General features: G+C 36.4%; 1 protein-coding gene across 1 annotated transcript in view; it reads left to right on the top strand.

The window, feature by feature from the left end:
• The window catches only part of GBE1 (1,4-alpha-glucan branching enzyme 1), a 359,283-nt gene that overhangs the window by 134,273 nt on the left and 202,967 nt on the right, over positions 1–22,043 (top strand). Inside the window, exon 3 of the mRNA XM_036353073.1 lies at positions 1,121–1,233. Coding sequence (XP_036208966.1) covers positions 1,121–1,233 — 113 coding nt within the window. The remainder of the gene's footprint in view (positions 1–1,120; positions 1,234–22,043) is intronic.

Genomic DNA, 22,043 nt, shown 5'->3' with positions numbered 1-22,043 from the left:
CAGGAAGTCGGTGGGACCCTTTCCCCCTCCCCATGTGGGAGTCCATTCTGTGGGACTCTTTCCCTCTCCCCATGTGGGAGTCTGTACTTGTTCTTCAATAAATCTCCACCTTTGCTATACCACCTTCTGTCCGTGGATTCATTCTTTGACTCTAGCAGACAAAGAATCCAGGATCCAGTCCAAAAATTCTGTATCAGAATATGAGACCGTCGCCATATATGAATGCAGTGCAGAGCAGGAGGAATTGAGAGCTACCCTAGCAGATGCCCCAAGTCCCAGCCTGGGAGGAATCTGAATTTTCCCTGAAACTTGCTGACTAGGCTGAGATCCCCAGCTGCTTTGGCTCAGGAGCCGAGAGGGCACCGTCTTGCCTGTCATATCTAAACATTAATCTATGTTACAGCGATTCTTTGGCATATTGTTAGGTGGAGACTCATTTATTTATCCCCATGGGGATAACCAGCCTCACTTGATAATGGTGTGTCCTTTACTCAGTGATTTTTATGGCACATCTCTTATATAAGTTTCTGTGTGTGCATGAGTCTTGTTCAAATTGACTTCCAGGATCTTTAACCTGCCTTTCCTTTGCCCTCTATAGTTTATTACCTCCGCCTTTCTTGCTTCAGGCATTTCTTTAGATTTTAACTCAGTTCTGTCACATGCTTGTGACTTTGGGTAATAGGATTTTGAGGGTTTTTTTCATCATTTTTTTCTACCATGACATGTATCTTATCATGCCTAGAATATATTTCTGTTTTTTTGATGTTATCTCTCTTTGTTGATGGTGTTTTTTTAAATAAGTACCTACCATTTTTTTCTTTTACATTCCATTTATTAATAGAAGTATTAGAGTTGAAAGTATAATGGAAAATGTTATAATCTTTAATATTAAGATGCAAAAGGCAAAGTTTTAAATACATCTTTTAAAAATAAATTAAGACTAACTTACTTTTTCTAAATTGTAACTTACTTTTTCAAATAGTAAAACTTTTTGACTAACACCTTGTAATACTTAATAATTTTTAGGCAGTTTGATTTCGTACAACTAGGAATGCTTTACTTGAAGTTCATTAAATATCAGTTTGATCATGCTATTGTTAACCTTTCTTTAATTTTTTAGATGATTGGAATCCATTTTCATACCCATATAAAAAACTGGAGTATGGGAAATGGGAGCTGTATATACCACCAAAGCAGGATAAATCTGTAATACTTCATGGATCCAAATTAAAGGTACTTTTCCCCCCTCTTGTTTTTATTTGAATTTATTTATTTTTAATCCAGTGTGCAAAGTTTGATTTAAAATATGATAGTGTAAACAGACACATGATATTTGTGGGAGAAACAATTTAAATGTTCCAATAGAGGAAATTTAAGAAAGGGGTATCCACAAATTTGAATGTGTTAGATTATAACTGTTTGGTTAGAAAGGCACCAAACTTAGTTGTATTATCAACTTTGGAAACTTTATATAAAGAGTGATTGAGTCATTGTAAAAATTTAGCTTAGAAATCAGAAACGTTAATAGAAAAGTGAAAGCTGTCTTCAAATCAGCAAATGCAGAGAGAATTTTTACCTGTAAGGAAATTTTTGGTAGAATTGATTTTTGAGCCACATGAATGCAGAATGCGATCTGGTGTTGGAGACATGTGCATTTTGGGACATGCTTTTTCTGGTTTTCCCCTTTCTAGTCTTTGACATGGGGATTCTTGTTTCTCTTGTTCTGTGGTAGGGCCACCTGAGCTTCCTGTGTACTCCTTTAGCTGACCATGGGGCCCCCTTCACAGTCTGCAGAGCCCACAAGGCCTCTCTGGTCTCCTCAAAGAGGGCTGGAGGGATGATGGGTCCCAAAGTCTGGATTACACATTGAAACACTTGGTTATATAACAAGTTATCTAAAACCTTGAACATTTACTTGATTTTGCTCATATAATATTTCTATGTCCCTTGTTTCTCTTTCCCTTCCATATACAGTAGCATTCATAGCATTTATTATGATAAATCCTGTGACAGAATCATTATTTTTATGGGTATTTGTTATTTAACAACATTAATTCGATGTTAATTAAAGTATATTTAAAATAAATATGGATTGCATGCTTGTTTGCAGGGCATTTTTTTTTTTTTTTTACAAATAATGAAATTATAAGTGTATCTGAAAAGTACTAAAATATTGCCACACATAATATAGTTATCTGAAGAGCATATTGTCTAGAATAAAGAGACATTTTGATATGGGATGGCAGCCAAGGTTCTTTTTAATCTGTAGTGAAAAGGAGAAAAAGTAACTGCAGTATACAATAAGAGGGATTTAAATTTAATATAAATAATCCCTTTTCCAAGTCAGTATAAGCTCCACAAAAGCAGGGGCCTTTGCTATTTTGTTTGCTGATACTACCATGCATCCTCCATCTCTGGAGCTGTGCCTGGCACAGAGTAGGCACACAGAAATATTCATTGAATGTTGAAGCTTTTTTAGGTCCAATCTTTTCAGGAATAAACCAAGTAGCTTGATTTTTCTATGGTTTATAAAGCCCGATTTTATGGAACTAGTGAGGCAAGGCAACTGTTACAGTACCACTGGTCTCATTGTCACTTTAGGTCTCATGGCCATTTTTGTTTATTTGTGTTTTTAAGAACTAAACTTACTAATTTTTTTAAAGTGCCGAGGGTGTTTTTCTTCTTTCTTTAAATTACAAAATTTTATGAACTCTGACACCATTACTGCTTTTTGCATTAAATAGTGAATGAATTAATTTTGGTATGTTGTTTTTACATATGGGGAGTGATAATTACTAGGAATGAATGATTATTGATATATATTGGGAATAATGGTAGGCATTTGCCTCTCCCATATGACCTCAAATCTTTTACACTTTCTACTATGGTCTGAATTGCCGGGAGCCGGTCCATGCTTGCTGTTTCAAGGGACCTGGCATATATGGCATACTGTTCTTAAAATGTTTGCTCACCTTCTTGGCACTATGTGTTTTAACCAAGGTCACCTCTCCGAGAAAGGTTGTTTCCCCAGGTAGGGATTTTTCCCTGAAGTTAGGGAGGGAATAAAACCTCTTAACTAAGTGCCAGGTGGGTAATTAATCACTTTAACTACGAACAATCATGCTTAAGCTACATAATCTTTACTCCCTGGAATGGAGATAAGAAACGCCCTAACCTTTGGAATAGAGATTGATAGGATTGGAATCAACTGGTATAAATACAGATGTAAGAAGACAGAACCAAGAGAGACAGAACCTAGGCACAGAACCTACACAGAACGTTCTCTAGAGACAGAAGAACTTCGCTGGAGAGAACATGGCAAAAGTTCCTGGACAGAAACTGGCCTCAGAACCTAGAGACAGAACCTAGCGAGAGAACATGGCAAAAGATCCTGGAATGAACCTGACTAGAACCTGGTAACTGAACCTGGCTGGAGAACCTGGACAGAACCTGGCTGGAGAACCTAGCGAGGGAACATGGCTACAGAACCTGGCTGGAGAACCTGGAGAACCTAGCAAGAGAACATGGACACAGAACCTGGCTGCAGATCCTAACCAGAACTTCGCTAGAGATCCTGGCTAGGCTGCTGATCAACTGAACGCTGTCTCCGTGTCATTCCTTCTTCGCCGACTCCGTCTACGCCTTTGGGGACCCCCTGGACCCGCTGGGGCTGGACCCCAGCACTGAATCTTGTGTTTCCCCAAGCCCCCGTGCCTATTTTTTATGTTGAAATCCTAGTGCCTGATATGATGGCCTTGGGAGGTGAATAGGTCCTGATGATGAAGCCCTCATGAATGGGTTTCTAGTGCTTTTCAAAAAAGGATTCAGAAAGATCTGCCGCCCTTTCCACCATGTGAAGATACACTAAGAAGTCTGTGACCCAGAAGAGGGCCCTCACCCAATCATGCTGGCACCCCAGTCTCAGATTTCCATCCCCCAGAATTGTGAGAAATCAATTTCTGTGTTCATGAGCACCTGGTTTGTGGTATTTTGTATGGCAGCCCCAAAAGACTATTATGATTCCTATACTATGCTGTGTACTAAATTTTTTTCAAGAATTTATTTTACTATGTGAAATAAAATAATCAGATAAGAAATAAATGTGGTTTTTAAATTTTCTCTTGGCTTTAAAAATCTGTTTAATGGCAAACAAATGTTAAACAAGTATGAAATGTACTGTTGTATAATCTGTCTTCATTATTTTATGCTCTAAAATTTTCGGTGAAGATAATTAACAGGAAATTTAGGCACAAAATATTACTTGTAGTGTTTAGATGTTTCAAATGTCGATGAAACATTTAGATGCTATTATAATGTTAATATGGTGATATTTTTCACTTATGGGGAAGATACATCATGTTTTCTTTGGGGTAGGGGTTAAATTCTCTATACAAATCCACAAACCGTAGGTTTATGGCCTTTTAATCTGAAGTTGTCTCTAGGTAGATTATCATGGTAATTAAAAATCTTGTTTTAAATTGAATTTAACAATTTATTTCAGTCCACAAGGGATTGACCTTTATAATTCACTTGAGGCTGTTTCTCTTATGAATTATCTGGCAACCATTAACAAAAAAGAACCGTTAACATCATTGAAATAATAGCTTTGTTTTCTCTGCAAAACACCTGGTCTTTTCCATTGAACAATTTGAAAGTTGATACCTAACTGCTTATATAATCATCTAAATGTCTCTTTTTTATGTTTGTTTTATTTTTCTCAACCCTCACCCAAGGATATGTCTTTATTTATGAGAGAGAGAGAGAGAGAGAGAAAGAGAAACATCCATGTGAGAGAGAAATATCAAAATATCATTCGGTCACCTCCCATATGTGCCCCGATCAGGGACTGAACCCATAACTTATGTATGTGCTCTGATTGGAAATCGAACCCGAGGCCCTTCCGTGCACAGGACAATGAACCACACTAGCCAGGGCTCTTTGCATGTTTTTTTAGTGAGTTTACCAAACAGAAAAACAAAATAATATTATAAGGTAAATTAAACATTCAAGGCTTTAAAGATATAAGGAAAGAATAAAGGACTATGTTTCTGAAGGATAATCAGGCATATATATTACTCATGTATTTAACACCTTTTCTTCTAGATGCATAGACAAACTAATTTATGAAAAGATATTTCTTGTTCACTGTTTAAAAATATACACCTTAAATAATGTGTATAAAAAACCCCACCTCAGTTGCTTCATCGAAATTTGACCTAATTATTGAGTGTGTGTTATATGTCAGGTGCTATCCTTTATGTATGATGCTTGTACTAAATTGTAAATATTTGTAAGGGGTGAACTTGTTTTAAAAATAAAGAGTAAAACATGAGACAGCAGTTTATTCATTCTGTGATGGCAACGGGAGGTAGCGGAGGGACAGCGACATTTAAGAACACTTGGTAACATGTTCAGAAGTGAACCAGAGAGCTGGAGGGAAGAAGGAGATTTAACTTGATGGTGCTGCATGAATAAAAGTGTTTGTATTGTTTCAGGTCCCAACAGGAAGCTAGGAAAGTTAGAATAGGTTTGTTTTTGTTTTGTTTTTCCAAAAGACTTTTCAAACTTGAACTCAGGGATCCACAAGAAAATTCAAAGGATAGAGCGTTATTGCCACGCTCAGGCCACAGGAAAAAGGGATCAATTGCTAGAACTCAGAGGGAGAGTCAGCCGTCTAAAGAGGAGCTTTGAGCTTTGTTGAGGGACCTTCTGTGAGAATAGGAAGGAGATAAGTAATTTGTGGAAAGAGTTTGAGTTTTAGAAGGTAAGGGTCAGATTGGTTAAGTAAAGTCAAACTATTTATTGAGTGCGGGAAGGAGACTGCTAGGCAGAAAGATGCCATAGAGTGAGTTTTGGGCAGGGATGTGGCATGTTATAAAATTAGTATCTAAATATTTTCTTAAGAAAACTAATCTTATAAGCACTCTAATCTTCATTTCTGGAATATTTTCTTGTGTCATTATTATTATTTTTGTTTGTTTTCTTTTTTCCACATTCATTGTTCACTGTTTCAGGAACTTCTAATATTTGGATAATGGATCTCCTAGATTTTCTTATCTTTTTTTTTCTCAAGTTGCCCATCATTTTCCCTTTCCTTTCCACTTTGAAAAGTTACTTTATCTTCCAGCTGCTTTTATTTTAGAAATAATATTTTTAAAAGTTCTAATAATTCTTTTTGTTCTCTCCCTTTTTCATAGATTCCATCCTTATTAAATGGCCAAGATAACTTTTATATTTTTGAGAATATTAATTATAGGTGTTTGTAGTTTTTTTTTTCTTACTTCCATACCTCCTACCCTGTTTTATTCAGATTTTATTTTCCTGTGTTTCTTTTAGTCTCTGTCTTTCATGACGCAGGCTTTCTTGAAATACCTGGTAATCCATGGTTCTGCAACCATCTTTTAGAATGATGTGGAAGACATTTGAAGATTCTGTGCATGTAGACAGGGCTTTGTTCCTGGTCAGCTTCAGTGTTAGGTAGTCAGAAAGTGAGCAAGCCTTTAGATTGACAGCAGTAAGTGTAGGATTTTCTCTGGGATCATTTATTTTTTTCCAGAGATGAATCTTTCTGTTTCCTACAAGGCTTGGGAGGAAGGGTGTGGAGTGAAGGGCTTTGTATTTGGCTAATGGCATCCATGGATAAAGGCAGGGAAAGTGGATGAAGGTCTCACAATATAATTCATCTCTGCCATCTACTGTGCCCATTGTCTCTGGGTTTGGAGCCTTAGTTCAGTGGTTTTCAGAGAATGAACCTATGAGCTCCTGTTTGAGGGATGGGAGCGGTGTTTTGGAGGGATACATGTTTGTCTGGACAGGAGTGGGAAAAGGCTCCATTTCAGAGCCTGCAGTCACTTACTGGGACACTGCATCTTAGTCTTTGTACCAGCAGCCTCAAGCTGCTGAGTCTCCTAGGCATTCTGGGAGGCAAACTGACCAGCTCCCTTCAGGTTCTGCCTTCGCTGTAGCTTGTCTATGTAGTTCCTTCCCCCACCAACCACTTCTTAGCTTGCAAAAATTTATTGAAATTTCTGGTCCCTTGTCTCCTTTTCTGTTCTTCTCTGTTAATACCTTTTTTCTTCTTTTTCTGACTTTTATTTATTTCAACAGAGGTTTGGTAGGTTTGTCATTTTTAAATTTATTCTTCTAAACATCCTTCTTTAAATGGAAGAAGTAAAAGGTACATGTACTGGATAGAAGAATATTTTATAATTCTAGGGCCTCATGTGGACCATTACATTCTCATTGTAATCCATGATTATAAGATTTTGGTCCAACTGATTATTTCTTGCTTGTCAGGTCTTTACGTATTATTATATGTGATAAAGATTTTCTTTTCCATGACCCACAGAAAATTATTTACTCACTTCATCTGATACCTGGTTCAACTTAATCAGCCTCTAAGACCCCGAAACATCTAATTTGTGGGCCAATGCATAGTTAGAATTAGATGCACTTTTTCTTACCACAGAGATTATACTTCTTTGTTTTCAAAATATAATATGAATATTAATGAACCTCAATAACATAGTAGGAAATGGTCTTCCTTTGCAGATAAGAATAAAAGCTTGCTAATTGATTCATTTTCTTTTCTTCTGAAGCTCTCTAGAATGTTGATAGGAAACACAACATAAATGTGTAAATTTCCAAAGCAGACTACTTGCCAGTGTGTAACTAACTCTGTTTGCTAGAGGAAGGTTGAGATAGAAAGGAGGAGAGTTGTGTTATATTTTGAACTTGCTCTACATTTATTTCTTTATCAAATTTTACTCCTTTTCTTAATATCTTAGTTGACACATATTTAAATTTATGTTTCTTGTACTTGAAGATCTTGTACTATCCTTCCTGGATTTATGTGAAGAGATGAAGATAAAATAATAAAATTCCTGCACTTTAAATTTATTGTCCACTTGGAGAAACATCCCCTAAGCAAATGAGTTGCAGTAGCATTCTGTGGCTGGGAAGGTAGTAGAGGAAAAAGCTTATATTTTTTGAGAAGTTTATGACAAAGCAGTAATAAGCATGTGGGATATGTATTTGTTTCTTTTATGTTTGTTTATTTGTTAGTGGTTTAGTTATCTTTAGTTTTGGCTAAATATTTATGGGATTATGAAGGAACCCAAGGGAGAAGATGACAGAGAGAGGACAAGGATTAGAGATAGATTATTGGGGAAGTGTATGGGGAAGAATAAAGGTCACAGTTTAAATAGTTAGGGAATGATTATGGGAGGAGGAGCATTTTAAGCTTGGTCTTGAAGGAATTAATGGATGTAGATTAATGAATAGGTTGTCAGGGTTTAATTAGAAAATAAAAGAATATAAACCAAAGCAAGATTTCACAAATATCAGTCAATTCTGTGTGAGAATTAGTGGTGTGGGGGCTAAAAAAAAAAAAAAAAAACACAAAACTTTTTCTCCCTGGGCTAATAGTCAAATTAACAGAGACGGTTTAGCAGGAGAAAAATGTGCAAAGTTTATTACTGATATACATGCCAGGGTGTCATAAGATAGGAGACCTGAAAAACATTGGGCTGGTGGGTTTATATGCCATTATGGAGAACTGAGAAAGGAAATAGGCAATTTATAGGTAGCTGTGGAAGAGAGGAACAGGCAGGGTAATCATATTCTTGCTAAGCAACCCAGAACAATGGGACACTGAGGGATCTAGCTACCTGGCCCCTGCCTGGGGCCTTCTTATCTAAGGTAAGGTGAGTAAGGGTTCCCTTCCTGGAACAGGCCTTTCCATCTGAATCTCTTAGGCAAGAAAGGGGAAGGGTCAAAGGTCCTTTCTGAGTCTTTTGTTTCTTTAAAAAAAAAAATAGCTTAAAATCAATATTCCCAAAGGCATAGTATTGGGGTAGCAAAACTTGGTCCCCTTCACTGGTCGGTTTGACTTACATTGATTGATTTATGAAGATGTCAGATGTATGAGGAAATTAAACAAAATTTTGAATTTCAGGAAATTTTAGTCTGAACACATTGTAGGGCAACACAATTGCTAAATTTGACAGATATTCATTTTTGCTTTTTCTTAAATCCTGCATTATTTATTACCTACAAAAGCCTCAATAATTTTTAATAATGGCCAATGTATTCTTTAACCTGTGCTTTTTTCAGGACTTTGACCCTTAATGATCTCATTTTCTTCAAATACTCATACTCTCTCTTGTAGAGAGCATTTATGTGGTATTGTGATTTATACTAAATGTATATTTGGTCTTTCACCCCATTCCTGGCATGGAGCTCTGGAATTTCCTAAGTGGTGAGAAAACAAAGGTGTCTTCTTTTTTTAAAATATATATTTTATTGATTTTTTACAGAGAGGAAGGGAGAGGGATAGAGAGTTAGAAACATCGATGAGAGAGAAGCATCAATCAGCTGCCTCCTGCACACCCCCTACCGGGGATGTTCCTGCAGCCAAGGTACATGCCCTTGACTGGAATCGAACCTGGGACCCTTCAGTACCCAGGCTGATGCTCTATCCAGTGAGCCAAACCTGCTAGGGCCAAAGGTGTCTTTTTTATGTTAATGAGATGGCCTTTGGAAATCACCTAAGTTTGGGTGCTAGGGAGAACCAGCCATATGATCAGTTAAGTTAGAACTTTTGTCCCCACCCCTTGACTTCAGGGCCAGAAGATTGATCCAATTTCCAAAGGCCAGTGATTTATTCATGCATGCCTGTGTAAGGAAGCTTTCATAAAAACCAAAAGGACTGCGTTTGAAGAGCTGGGTGGTGAGCAGGGAGATGGGAGAGTGAAATGCTCAGAGAGGTATGGAAGCTCCCTGCCCTTTCCATGTACTTTGCTCTACTCATCTTTTCCAACTGGCTGTTCCTGAGTTATTTCCGCTTATAATAAACTAGTGACCTAGTCAGTAAAATGTTTCTCTGAGTTCTGTGAGCCACTCTAGCAAATTGATGGAGCCCAAGGACAGAGAGTTGTTGGATCCACCAATCTCTGGCCTTCTATCAGAAGCACAGGTAGATAGTGTCACTATTGAGTTGAATTGTAGGGCATCTAGTTGGAATCGGGTGTCAGAGCTTTTTGATATAAAAGTGTGAAGTCTTCTATTTTTAATTAACAAAAATTACCCACTGTTAATGGACCCCAAAGTTGCTCTTTTTTTCTTATTTGGCAAAGATTCATAGAAAGAAGAACTTATTGTCAGATACATTTTTTTTCTTCCATATCCTCACTTCCCATTCATTGGTTCCATGCTGCCCTGCTCTGATTTCATAAAATAAAGTAGTACAAATTACTGGATGGTGATGATTTTGTTACAGAAAACCGGAATAAATCAAGCAATGCTTGGAGAGTTTGGAGTTACACTTTACTCACTGCGGTGGGCTCAGAGAAAATGAATTCAATTCTAAGCAGAGATACAAGCAGAACTTCCCTTTTTTAAAAGAGCCAGCCTATGTGTGCTCAGTGGTTATCTTGCTGTGGCCTTGAAAACAACACAGTTCTATCCAATTAAAAAATATACCTGGCATGGCATTGAGAGTATGGGCGTATCTAGTCTCTGGCCTACAAGGTCAGACAACTAAGTTTATCTTCCTTATTATTCAAGCGGGCTAAAGCAGGCTGGAAAGCAAAGTTATTATTTTTTTAGAATAAGAGGCTGTCTAAAAAATAGCAGAGAATTCCAAACAGTAGTTTTACAAAATAGGGGTTAGCCTTCTCAATTTAATTCAAGAACTATGAATGAAGCAATAGATCTCATTTACCATTATGAATTATCTGCACCACATATTCTTATCAGTGTTTCACATAAACACCTAAGTGAGTTCCACAGTGCCATGGCCTGTGATAGGATTTCAGTATCCTGCAGTTCCTGAGTGGTCATTCTAGTTATGCAATGGGTAAAAATAACAACATTTTGCTATGTACCACCTGCCAAATCAAACTTGTCAGAAATCACTGTTTTCTACAGCTTACTTGTTAGCACTTTGTTTTCCGATGGCACATCCTATAGAAGTTCTTTTAGCAATGGCTTGAGACCTTACTTAGTTCACACTTTGTCTAGGATTTAATTTTATTATAGGTAGCTAGATTCAAAGTTGTTTACTCTTAGCATGTTGAAGACATCACAGCAGTTTTGTCATATATCCAGTGTTGCTGATAAAAATCATGATTATTTGATTCTTACTCCTTTGCACGTAATTGGCCTTTTCTCTTGGTAGTCACTTGTGTTTTCTCTTTATCCTGATGTTCTAAAAATTTTATTACCATCTGCCCTATTATAGGGTTTTATTTCTTACTAGTTTCCTAAAGTGGTCTTATTCTCATAACTGGCTCTCATTTTTCCCTAGTCCATTTTCATATTATAGCTCTAGTCATCATTTTAAGATCTCAAACCTGCTCAAATGATTCTTCTGCTTTAAATCCTTTGTGATGAGCTCTCCCCACCCTGGTTTGATTATAGCCAGGGTTTTTAAACTGTGTATTAAGAAGCTGACCTGGCCAGTTTTCTGATTCCCCTGCACTCTCTTGAAATAGGAAATCCTTTTTCTGTTCTATACTTGGGCTCCTGTGTATGATTATGTCTAAATAACAGTTTCTCCATTTTAAAAGAATTGAACAACATTGGCCTGTACGCTGAAATCCATGCATCTTAGCTCGTCATGCAAAGCCGCCCATGTCCTGGCTTCTGGGCTCCTTTCTAGCTTTGCTTTTTTTTATCCTGTCTCACTCAGTCCGGGCTGCCATAATGAAGTACCATAGACTAGGTGGTTAATAAACAGCAGACATTTATTCTCACAGTACTGAAGGCTGAAGGCTGAAGTCTGAGATCCGGGGGCGAGCGTGGTAGAGGCCTAGTGAGGACCCTTAGCTGATTATAAACTGCCAGCTTCTCATTGTATTCTCGCATGGCTGAGAGCAGAGAGAGGAAGCCAGCTCTCTCCTGACAGAGGGCTCTACCTCATGACCTCATCTAATCCTAATTATTTCCCATAGGCCTCACCTCCTAATACCTTTTCAATGGGGGGTCAACATATTAATTTGGGGGGACACAAACATTCAGTCCATAACAATTCAGTATATTATTCACACTGAATTACTTGCAGTTTCTCAAATACTATCTGGTCATGTCTCAGCAAATGAAAAGACAACACTCATTTTACATGGAGCGGTTTTCCCTGGTTTTTGTAGACAGGCAGACTCCCAGACTTTGATGTAGAGCTTATGTTTTATTTATTTCTGGTGAAGTTTTACATAATTTCAAACTCGACTTTTTACTTACCAACAACTCTTTCTGCTAAAAATGTCTCTAGAGCCTGTTCCCTCCTTACTTACTGTGATGATATGTGCTTTAGACTAAACTTTTTGAGGACAGGAACAGTGTCTCAGTAATCTTTGTGTCCTTGGGACCTAGTAATTTTAATTAATAGAATCTAGTCAATCAGTGTTTATGTACTGCATTGATGAAACTGATGGAACCATCAGATAAGTGCATTTGCCACTGTGCATATTATGCAGAAAGTGAAATAAATTTATAAAGCTGTATGTTCATAATTTTAAATTATGTTCTTTGAGTTTAGGCATTTGAGACCAATAGAATTGCTATTTATAGGGGGAATACTGTTGATGTCAGGGTAAAAATAAATAAATATTGGTTTGGAAATTGCACTCACTTTAATGAGTCTTAAGCATTGGGTGTTTCTTTTAATATAAAGATCCTTATGAGTTACTGTTTAGAAAACTTAATAGTAGAGAAAGTTTGCCTTTCTCCTGAAGATTTGAAATACTTATTTTTATCTCATGGTTTCCGCTTTTCTCTTTTCTGTCAGAAAACCTAAAATTAAGCTCCTTGTATGTTTGCTTAACCACCCTACTCCTGAGTTCTGTGCCATTGTCTTGCCTCCTTGCCCTCCAGCCCTTCCCTTCTCTCCTTCTGACCATTTTCACTGTAACTACTTTTTCTTTCTCATTTTACTTATGAATAATTACATTATATTTTAAAAATCACAAGCTGTCATTTTTTGGAAGAAGAATATAAATTAAATGTAAGGAAAACTTAAATAAGGGCTTGTAATTATTTCAATAAAGATTGAAATTTGTTTTATAATTTCTTTACATCATATATATAGATGGACAGTGCTTAATTCTTTTTCCTTATAGTTTGGAACCAGTTAGTTAGGAGACTATAAAGTGGATTTACTGTGGGATGTGCCAGAGGTTAGAATATTTAGTCATTTAGGTGAGTACCATGGGGAGAGAATAGTCCAGTTTTGGGGTGATGTCACTCTTATCCCAAATTAATAATTAGGTGTTATTTTTCTTCGGGTGCAGAACATATCATCTCTGTTCAGACATTTTCTTATTGAAAACTTACTCTAACATTGAAAAATATTCACTTTTGACACAAGGAAGTAGAAATCTGGGATGTACTGTTACAATATCTGTATCTATTTTATTCAAGGTAAATATAAATTATGGTGAAAAAGAAATAGTTCAGTTGCCTCCTTTAAATATACCAGCTTGTGAATATTAAGCCTGATTTCTGTGCATTGGCAATATTCATGGCAGGGCTCAGGATGAGAAAGGCTTAGTTTGTGAAGTTTTGTTTTCCCTTTTTATTTTCAGCTAAAGTTCTGCAGAAAGTAGGTTGTTGGTGAGATACCAATGGCAGTATAGGAATTGCTTTCTGAAGTTATTATCAATTAATGGTTAATGGGTAGCTTTCTTTGATAGCTCATTTATAATTGCGTGTGGATAGATGGAATTCAAACACAAAGGGAATTCAATATTATCATTAATTTTGACTCTGTTTAACGGATGATTTCTGAGCACCACAGCAGCCTTCCTAATTTGCCTGTGTGATGAAGAAACTAATCATACACAGCTCAGAGAACAATAACATACATTTTCCCAAAAAGGTCACCTTCAGAGATAAACAATAAGCACAAGAAAAATGATCCCAGAAACCTGTTGAACCATTTATTTCTCGTGTTTCTCTTTATTTTCTTTACTTTAAAAATGCAGGTTGCAAGATAATTATTTTATAATTTAAAATGTGCATTGAATGACTTTGCAGAGTTTTTAGCATAAACTATGCTATAAGTATCAGATTTGTTTCTTGTAAATATTTCCTTATATTACTTATTTTATAGCCCTTCTCTGTGCTATGTACTGTTTTAAACACTTTATGAATAATAACTGATTTGGTCCTCATAACACACTATCAGGCAGGTCCTATTATTACCATCCCATTTTTCAGATGAGGAAATAGAGGCATACTGATTATATAACTTGTTTACTAGCTGATAGTTGGTAGAGCTGGGATTCAAAACCAGGACGTTTGACTGTAGAGATTGTGTTCTTGACCATTATGCTATGCTGCTGTAATTTTTAGTTTACTTTACATTCCTGTGACTTCTTAATAACACTGCCAAACATGGCCCTTGGCTAAAATGATAAACTTTTGCAAATCCTAATATGATTTTAGAATACTTGTTTTCTATGAGCAACTGGCAATGACAGTAATAAACTTGGGGAAAACAGAAAATAATCTGATATCTTTTCATTGTTAGGGATGGTCAATAAAACATATGAAAAAAGTATATATATTTATATGCATATGTGTAAATATACACAAATACATATGTATATATAAAACATATACCTATATAATATTTCAAGTTTGGTATTTCATAGGATCTCAATTACTAGTAGATGACGTTATTCATCATGACATCAAAGTGAGGACAGTTTACAGTAAGGATCCTCAAAGGAGACTGTGCACACATATTGATACCATTTGATCTCATGATATTGCTAATCACACACACATATATAGTTATAGCTATGTAAACCAGAACATTACAAGGCAAGGTAGATTTTTCATTTTAAATGTAGACTATTCCCTATGCTAGTGTGAAAATACTTTCACATCCTTTTTTTTTTTTTTTTACTGCTGCATAGTATTCCATGGTATAAATGTGCAGCAACTTTTTTATCCACTCATCTACTGATGGGCACTTGGGCTGTTTCCAGATTTTAGCTATTGAAAATTGTGCTGCTATGAACACAGGGGTGCATACATTTTTTCTGATTGGTGTTTTTGGGTTTCTTAGATATATTTCTAGAAGTGGAATCACTGCATCAAATGGCAGTTCCATATTTAATTTTTTTGAGGAAACTCCATACTGTTTTCCATAATGGTTGCACAGTCTGCAGTCTTCATTCCCACCAGCAGTGTACTAGGGTTCCCTTTTCTCCACCTCTTCACCAGCATTTGTCATTTGTTGAGTTGTTGATGGTAGCCATTCTGACAAGTGTGAGGTAAAACCTCATTGTTATTTTAATTTGCATCTCTCTGATGACCAGTGACTTTGAGCATTTTTCCATGTGTCTCTTGGCCTTCTGTATGTCCACCAACTTACACTATACACAAGAATAAACTAAAAATGGATAAAAACTTTAAATGTTAAGTGGTGAAACCATAAAAATCCTAGAAGAAACCATAGGCAGCAAAATCTCAGACATGTCTCGTAGCAATGTGTTTACCTATATATCTCCTAGGACAGAGGAAATTAAGGGGAAAATAAACAAATGGGAGTACATCAAAATAAAAAGCTTCTGCACAGCGAAAGAAACCATCAGCAAAATGAAAAGGGAGCTTACTTCATGGGAGAACATATTTGGCAATGATAACTCTGAGAAGGGGTTAATTTCCAAAATATATAAGGGACTCATACAACTTAAGAGGAAGACAATCTAATTAAGAAATGGGCAAAGGACCTAAATAGACACTTCTCCAAAGTAGACATACAGAAGGCAAAGATACAAAATAAGTATTTTAAACAAACAGATTGTTTGTTTCTCTTGAAGTAAAAGGTTGGGTTAGTAGGGGCGCTATGGATTGGCTATGTCTGCTCTATGTATATGTTCAGAACAGTTTCTTTACAACGTATTATTTTTATCATCAAGGGTTTATCCACAAAATAAACAGTGCTCACCATCCCTCTACTAGGTGTAATGGTTAATAATGTGGATTTTTTTCAATAGATGGAGTTACACATATGTTGGTATATATGTGATTTAATATGTATGCTGTTTTGTTGTATTGACAGCAAGCTTCAAGACTTCATATGTCAAATTTTCTGAAGGTGTTAACATTATAGATATTTTTACACTTAAAAATGTCAAATTTCATGCCAAAAAAAAAAAAAAAGAGCATTTGCGGGAAGTTTTAATTCATTACTTTATTTTGAAGAAAAGTGCTGCTGAAAGTTATCATATACTTCGGGAAGCTTATGGTGAACATGCTCCATCTCAAGATACTTGTGAACGCTGGTTTAAACGCTTTAAAAGTGATGATTTCGATGTGAAAGACAAAGAACATCCAGGTCAACTGAAAAAGTTTGAAGACCAACAATTACAAGCATTATTGGATGAAGATACTTGTCAAACTCAAAAACAATTTGCAGAAAGATTAAACGTTGCTCAGCAAACAATTTCCGATCATTTACAATCAATTGGAAAGATTTTAAAGGAAGGAAAATGGGTGCCACATCAACTGAATGAAAGACAAATGGAAAACCGAAAAGTCATCAGTAAAATGTTGCTTCAACGGCACCAAAGAAAGTCTTTTTTGCATGGAATTGTGACTGGTGATGAAAAGTGGATTTCTTTTGAGAATCCCAAATGCACAAAATCATGGGTTGATCCAGGTCAACCATCAACATTGACTGCAAGGCCAAATTGCTTTGGAAAGGAGACAATGCACTGCGTTTGGTGGGATCAGGAAGGTGTGGTGTATGATGAGCTTCTAAAACCAGGTGAAACCATTAACACCGATCGCTACTGACAACAAATAATCAATTTGAACCATGCGTTTATCGTGAAACGACCAGAATGGGCCAGAGGACACAGCAAAGTAATTTTGCTTCATGTTAATGCACCGTCACACACTTCAAAACCAGTTAAAGACACGTTAAAAGATCTTGCCTGGGAAGTATTAACCCACCCACCCTATTCGTCAGACCTTGCTCCTTCAGATTACCACTTGTTCCAATGTATGGCACACACACTTTCTGAGCAGCACTTCAAAACATACAAAGAAGTGGAAAATTGGGTTTCTGAATGGTTTGCCTCAAAACAAGAAAAGTTCAATTGGTACGGTAGCCATAAATTACCTGAAAGATGGGGGAAATGTGTAGCTAGTGATGGACATTACTTTCAATAAAGCACTTTTGATGTTTCTCTTGAAAGTATGGTATTTTCTTTGATTACAAAATCTGCATTGTTAACCGGTACACTTAGTATGTATTCTGTAGAAAGAGAAGATGAAGATGACATCAAGTCATTCCCTTTTAAGGACATGAACACATCCCTTTGGCTAGATCTTAATTACATTTGCCATTCTACTCGTTGGGAATTGTGGTTTTTAGCTTAGGGCCATTTTTCCTCCTAAAAGTTCAACAGGTTCTGTATTATTTAAAGAAAAAAAAAGGAGGGGGGGTTGATTTTGCAATACAACAAGCACTTATTTTAATAGACCTTTAGAAGGAAATTTTAAAGGAAATATTAGAATTAACCTTGTACTAGAAACTTATTTTATATACTTCTGAGATCAACTGTAACTAATGTATCTTTGTTTGTTGCTATGCTCTAGAAGCACATTGTTTTAAAAGTCTCATGCATTAATTCATTCATTGTAACTTAGAAAAAGTTTAGTGTTCTTAATCAAAAAGGAAATTGAAGGATACAGCTGATAATAAACACTCAAGGATACAGCTACTATAAATAATGTATAATCATAATGGCATACTTTATACCATTGTAAACTCCAACATTAAACAAATAAAATAAAAGTAAAATCCTAAAGAAATCTGAAGTTAATTAGCTATTATTGTATGAGGCTTAACATTTTGCCACTCTTTGAAGGATGTCCAAGTTACCATGAAATGCCCGTTTCACTTTTAATGCTATTTTTACTTTGACAACAATGTCTGCATAAAATAAGAGTAGAATGTGAGTGAAAACACTGCATGGACTAGTAAATATAGTATCATGGATGTAAAAGCACATTGAGCAGAATCCACAACTGACAGCAACCAGGCTCTAACCTGGTTTTTTTAAATATCAAAATTGGGCAAGTGAATGGCCAACACTGTAACAGGAAATAGCTGGATGGCTACAGTTGAGATACCTGAAATTTAAATTAGGGTTTAAGAAGAGTGATTTCCTTCCCTTCTTTATAAAGCTAAATAGGTATTGGCTCTTATCATTTAATTTTTGTATAATGGTGAGTATTTTGTAATAAACATTTAATTCTTTATACTTTTGATAAATTCTGTAGGCACATCAGATAAAAAAGAAAGGGAGTGAGCCAGCATTTATCTGTAGAGTCATAATAATAATTAATGAAAGGAATTTTAAAAAATATTTTACACAATATTAGGAGGACTCTAGAAAAAGGACTTTTAAAATTAGTAAGTTGGTTAAGCATTTAAGCCAACCATTAGTAAACTGTATGTTATTAAAATAAGAATGATAGTCTCAAAATTTATCTTTCCTAAAAATTATTTTAGGGTAAAATAATAAAATATGGGGAGAACAAAAGTACCTTTTAAAGGGTTTCAATTTTATCCTTGAGAGAATGTTTTAAGCAAAACAGTTTTGTTGATTTCAGTATCCTCACAGGAGATTCTTCACCATGTTGACCTCCCATTTCCTGGATCTCCTCTTCTCCAGTGACCTTACCCTCCTCCCACCACAGTTCCGCTAAGGTGTATGACCTCAGCCACCCTCCGTGGTGACCATACCCTAGGCATTGTCTTTTCTCACAAACGCTCTCCATTCCCCACATCCATACCATCCACAAAACCTGTGTAACAGTGCCCTGAAACATTGGTTCTCAAACTTTACTGTGTATCAGAAGCAACTGGCCGGCTTGTTAAAGACACACTCCAGGGTGTCTGATTCAGTAGGTCTGGGAGGGCCTGAGAATTTGCATTTTCACAGGTACCCAGATGATATCAGTGCTGCTGGCACAGGGACCATACTTGAGAATTGCTCAAAATCCCATTCTTTATCACATGCCATTAAGTAATGATGCCTTAACAAACAGAATTATGTCCTCAAATCTTATTTACTTTCTCCTCTTTTTTTAAATATGTAGATTTAGATTAGTTGTATATAACTACTTTAATTCTAATATGGTTTGGGTGCAATAAAGGGGTGCTTGATTTTATATTGTATTTTATTTTTAACAGAGAGACCAACTTAGACCTGAAAATAGTTTTTATTGAATGCCTTTTTTTTTTCTTTTCTCACTACCAAAAGTATGCTGTTTTTCCCCACATCAGATAACCCTAATCAGTGCAACTTACATAGTCACAGTTACAGAGCTTCTTAATGTCACAGAGACCTTCCCCATCCCCTCTCATGCAAAACAAGATTAGATTATATAAATCCATGTAGTCACTTATATTAAGCCAGTGTTAGGAGTCCTGCTAGCATTTTTTTTTTCCTTTGTAATCCCTACCTGAGGAACCCACAACCTGGGTATGTGTCCTGACTGGAAACCGAACCCTGGACCTTTTGGTGTATGGGGAGACTCTCCAACAACCAGCTGAGCCACACCGGTCAGGGCTAGTTTTTATTTTGTTTGTTTTGTTTTTTGGCAAAGCATTAGAGAATATTGTTAATTGGAATATACTAAATTTAGTGTTTACTCATTTGGGGTCCATCTACCATCTTGTTAGCTGCGTGTTATGACAAATTATTTTGTTTAGTGACTTGGATAAAAAAGACTTTGGAATATGTGAGTTCATTATTTGCCATTTTTAAGTTGTATAGCTTTGAACAAGTTACATATCTGAGCCTTTTGGCTAGTCCCCAGTTTGCAGTTTAAAAAGTGTAATGAATATGTCTCAAGAACTTTTCAAAGACAGTATTCAAGCAGATCTCAAGTTTTTTAAATTTATCTTTATTGTTGAAAGTATAACATACCTCTCCCTTTTTTTCCTCACTATTGACTCCTCCACTCCACACCTGCCCCTTCTAGGCCTTCACCACACTATTGTCTGTATCCATGAGTTATGCATATATGCATATAAGTTCACCAGTTAATTCCCCACCCCACCCCAAAACCCTGAACCTGCCTTCCCTCTGAGATTCGTCAGTCTGTTCAGTGCTTCTATGTCTCTGGATCTTTTTTGTCCATCAGTTTATTTTGTTCATTAGATTCCACATATGAGTGAGATCATATGATACTTGTCTTTCTCTGATTGGCTTATTTTGCTTAGCATAATACTCTCCAGGTCCCTCCATGCTGTCTCAAAGAATAAGAGATCTTTCTTTTTAACAGCTGCATAGTATTCCATGGCGTAAATGTACCACAGCTTTTTCATCCACTCATCTACTGATGTGCACTTGGGCTGTTTCCAGATATTAGCTATTGTAAATTGTGCTGCTATGAACATAGGGGTGCATACATTCTTTCTGATTGGTGTTTCAAGTTTCATAGGATATATTCCTAAAAGTGGGATCATTGGGTCAAATGGCAGTTCCATACTTAATTTTTTGAGGAAACTCCATACTATTTTCCATATTGGCTGCACCAGTCTGCATTTCCACCAACAGTGTAGTAGGATTCCCTTTTCCCCACATTTTCACTAGCACTTGTCATTTACTAGTATTGATTTGTTGATGTAGCTATTCTGACAGGTGTGAGATGAAACCTCATTGTTATTTTAATTTGCATCTTTCTGATGACCAGTGACTTTGAGCATTTTTCCATCTGTTTCTTAGCCTTCTATATGTCCACCAACTTACACCATACACAAGAATAAACTAAAAATGGATAAAAACTTTAAATGTTAAGTGGTGAAACCATAAAAATCCTAGAAGAAACCCTGGGCAGCAAAATCTCAGACATGTCTCGTAGCAATGTGTTTACTTATATATCTCCTAGGGCAGTGATGGTGAACCTTTTGAGCTCGGCGTGTCAGCATTTTGAAAAACCCTAACTTAACTCTGGTGCCGTGTCACATATTGAAATTTTTTGATATTTGCAACCATAGTAAAACAAAGATTTATATGTTTGATATTTATTTTATATATTTAAATGCCATTTAACAAAGAAAAATCAACCAAAAAAAATGAGTTCGCGTGTCACCTTTGACACGCATGTCATAGGTTCGCCATCACTGTCCTAGGGCAAAGGAAACTAAGGGGAAAATAAACAAATGGGACTACATCAAAATAAAAAGCTTCTGCACAGCAAAAGAAACCATTAACAAAATAAGAAGAGAGCCCATTGCCTGGAGAACATGTTTGCAATGATAACTCTGAGAAGGGGTTCATTTCCAAAATATATAAGGAGCTCATACAACTTAACAAAAGGAAGACAAACAGTCTAATTTAGGGCAAAGGACCTAAATAGATACTTCTCCAAAGTAGAAGTGTCTACAGAAGACCAAGATTTCAATGTTGTAATATTTCATACTCATAATAAATAAGAACTATAGCAATTGTTTCTTTTTTCTTTCAAGGTAAACAAATTAGAAATTGTGTCCTCTCATAATTCATCTGTAGCATAAATTGTCTTTGAGTTGACCTCCCAGTAAGATTATTCCCTGCAGTGCCACATCACACCAGAATGTCTAATATATACTTGACACCATGTGACATTTTCCTGTGCGCTCTGCTTTGACTTTGTCAGTGCCAGTCCTACCTATATTTGAGAGGACACTAGTCTTCATGTCTTTTTTTAAAAGAAAAAAAAAATATATATATATATATTTTAGAGAGGCAGGGAGAGGAGAGGAGAGGAGAGGAGGGAGAGAGAGAGAGAGAGAGAAACATCAATGATGAGAGAGAATCATTGATTGGCTGCCTCTTGCACATCCCATGCTGGGGATTGGGATCGAGTCCAAAATCTGGGCATATACCCTGACCAGGAACTGAACTGTGACCTCCTGGTTCATAGGTTGATGCTCAACCACGGAGCCATGCAGCCAGGCTTCATGTTTCTTTGAATAGCAGGTAACAGCACAAGGGATACAGTGTGGACTCCAGTGAGATTGCCTGTGT

This window comes from Myotis myotis, unplaced genomic scaffold (assembly GCF_014108235.1).
Source record: "Myotis myotis isolate mMyoMyo1 unplaced genomic scaffold, mMyoMyo1.p scaffold_m19_p_2, whole genome shotgun sequence".
Lineage (NCBI taxonomy): Eukaryota > Metazoa > Chordata > Mammalia > Chiroptera > Vespertilionidae > Myotis > Myotis myotis.
The sequence above is the reverse complement of the archived record's forward strand: the minus strand, read 5'-3'. Positions and strand labels throughout refer to the sequence as shown.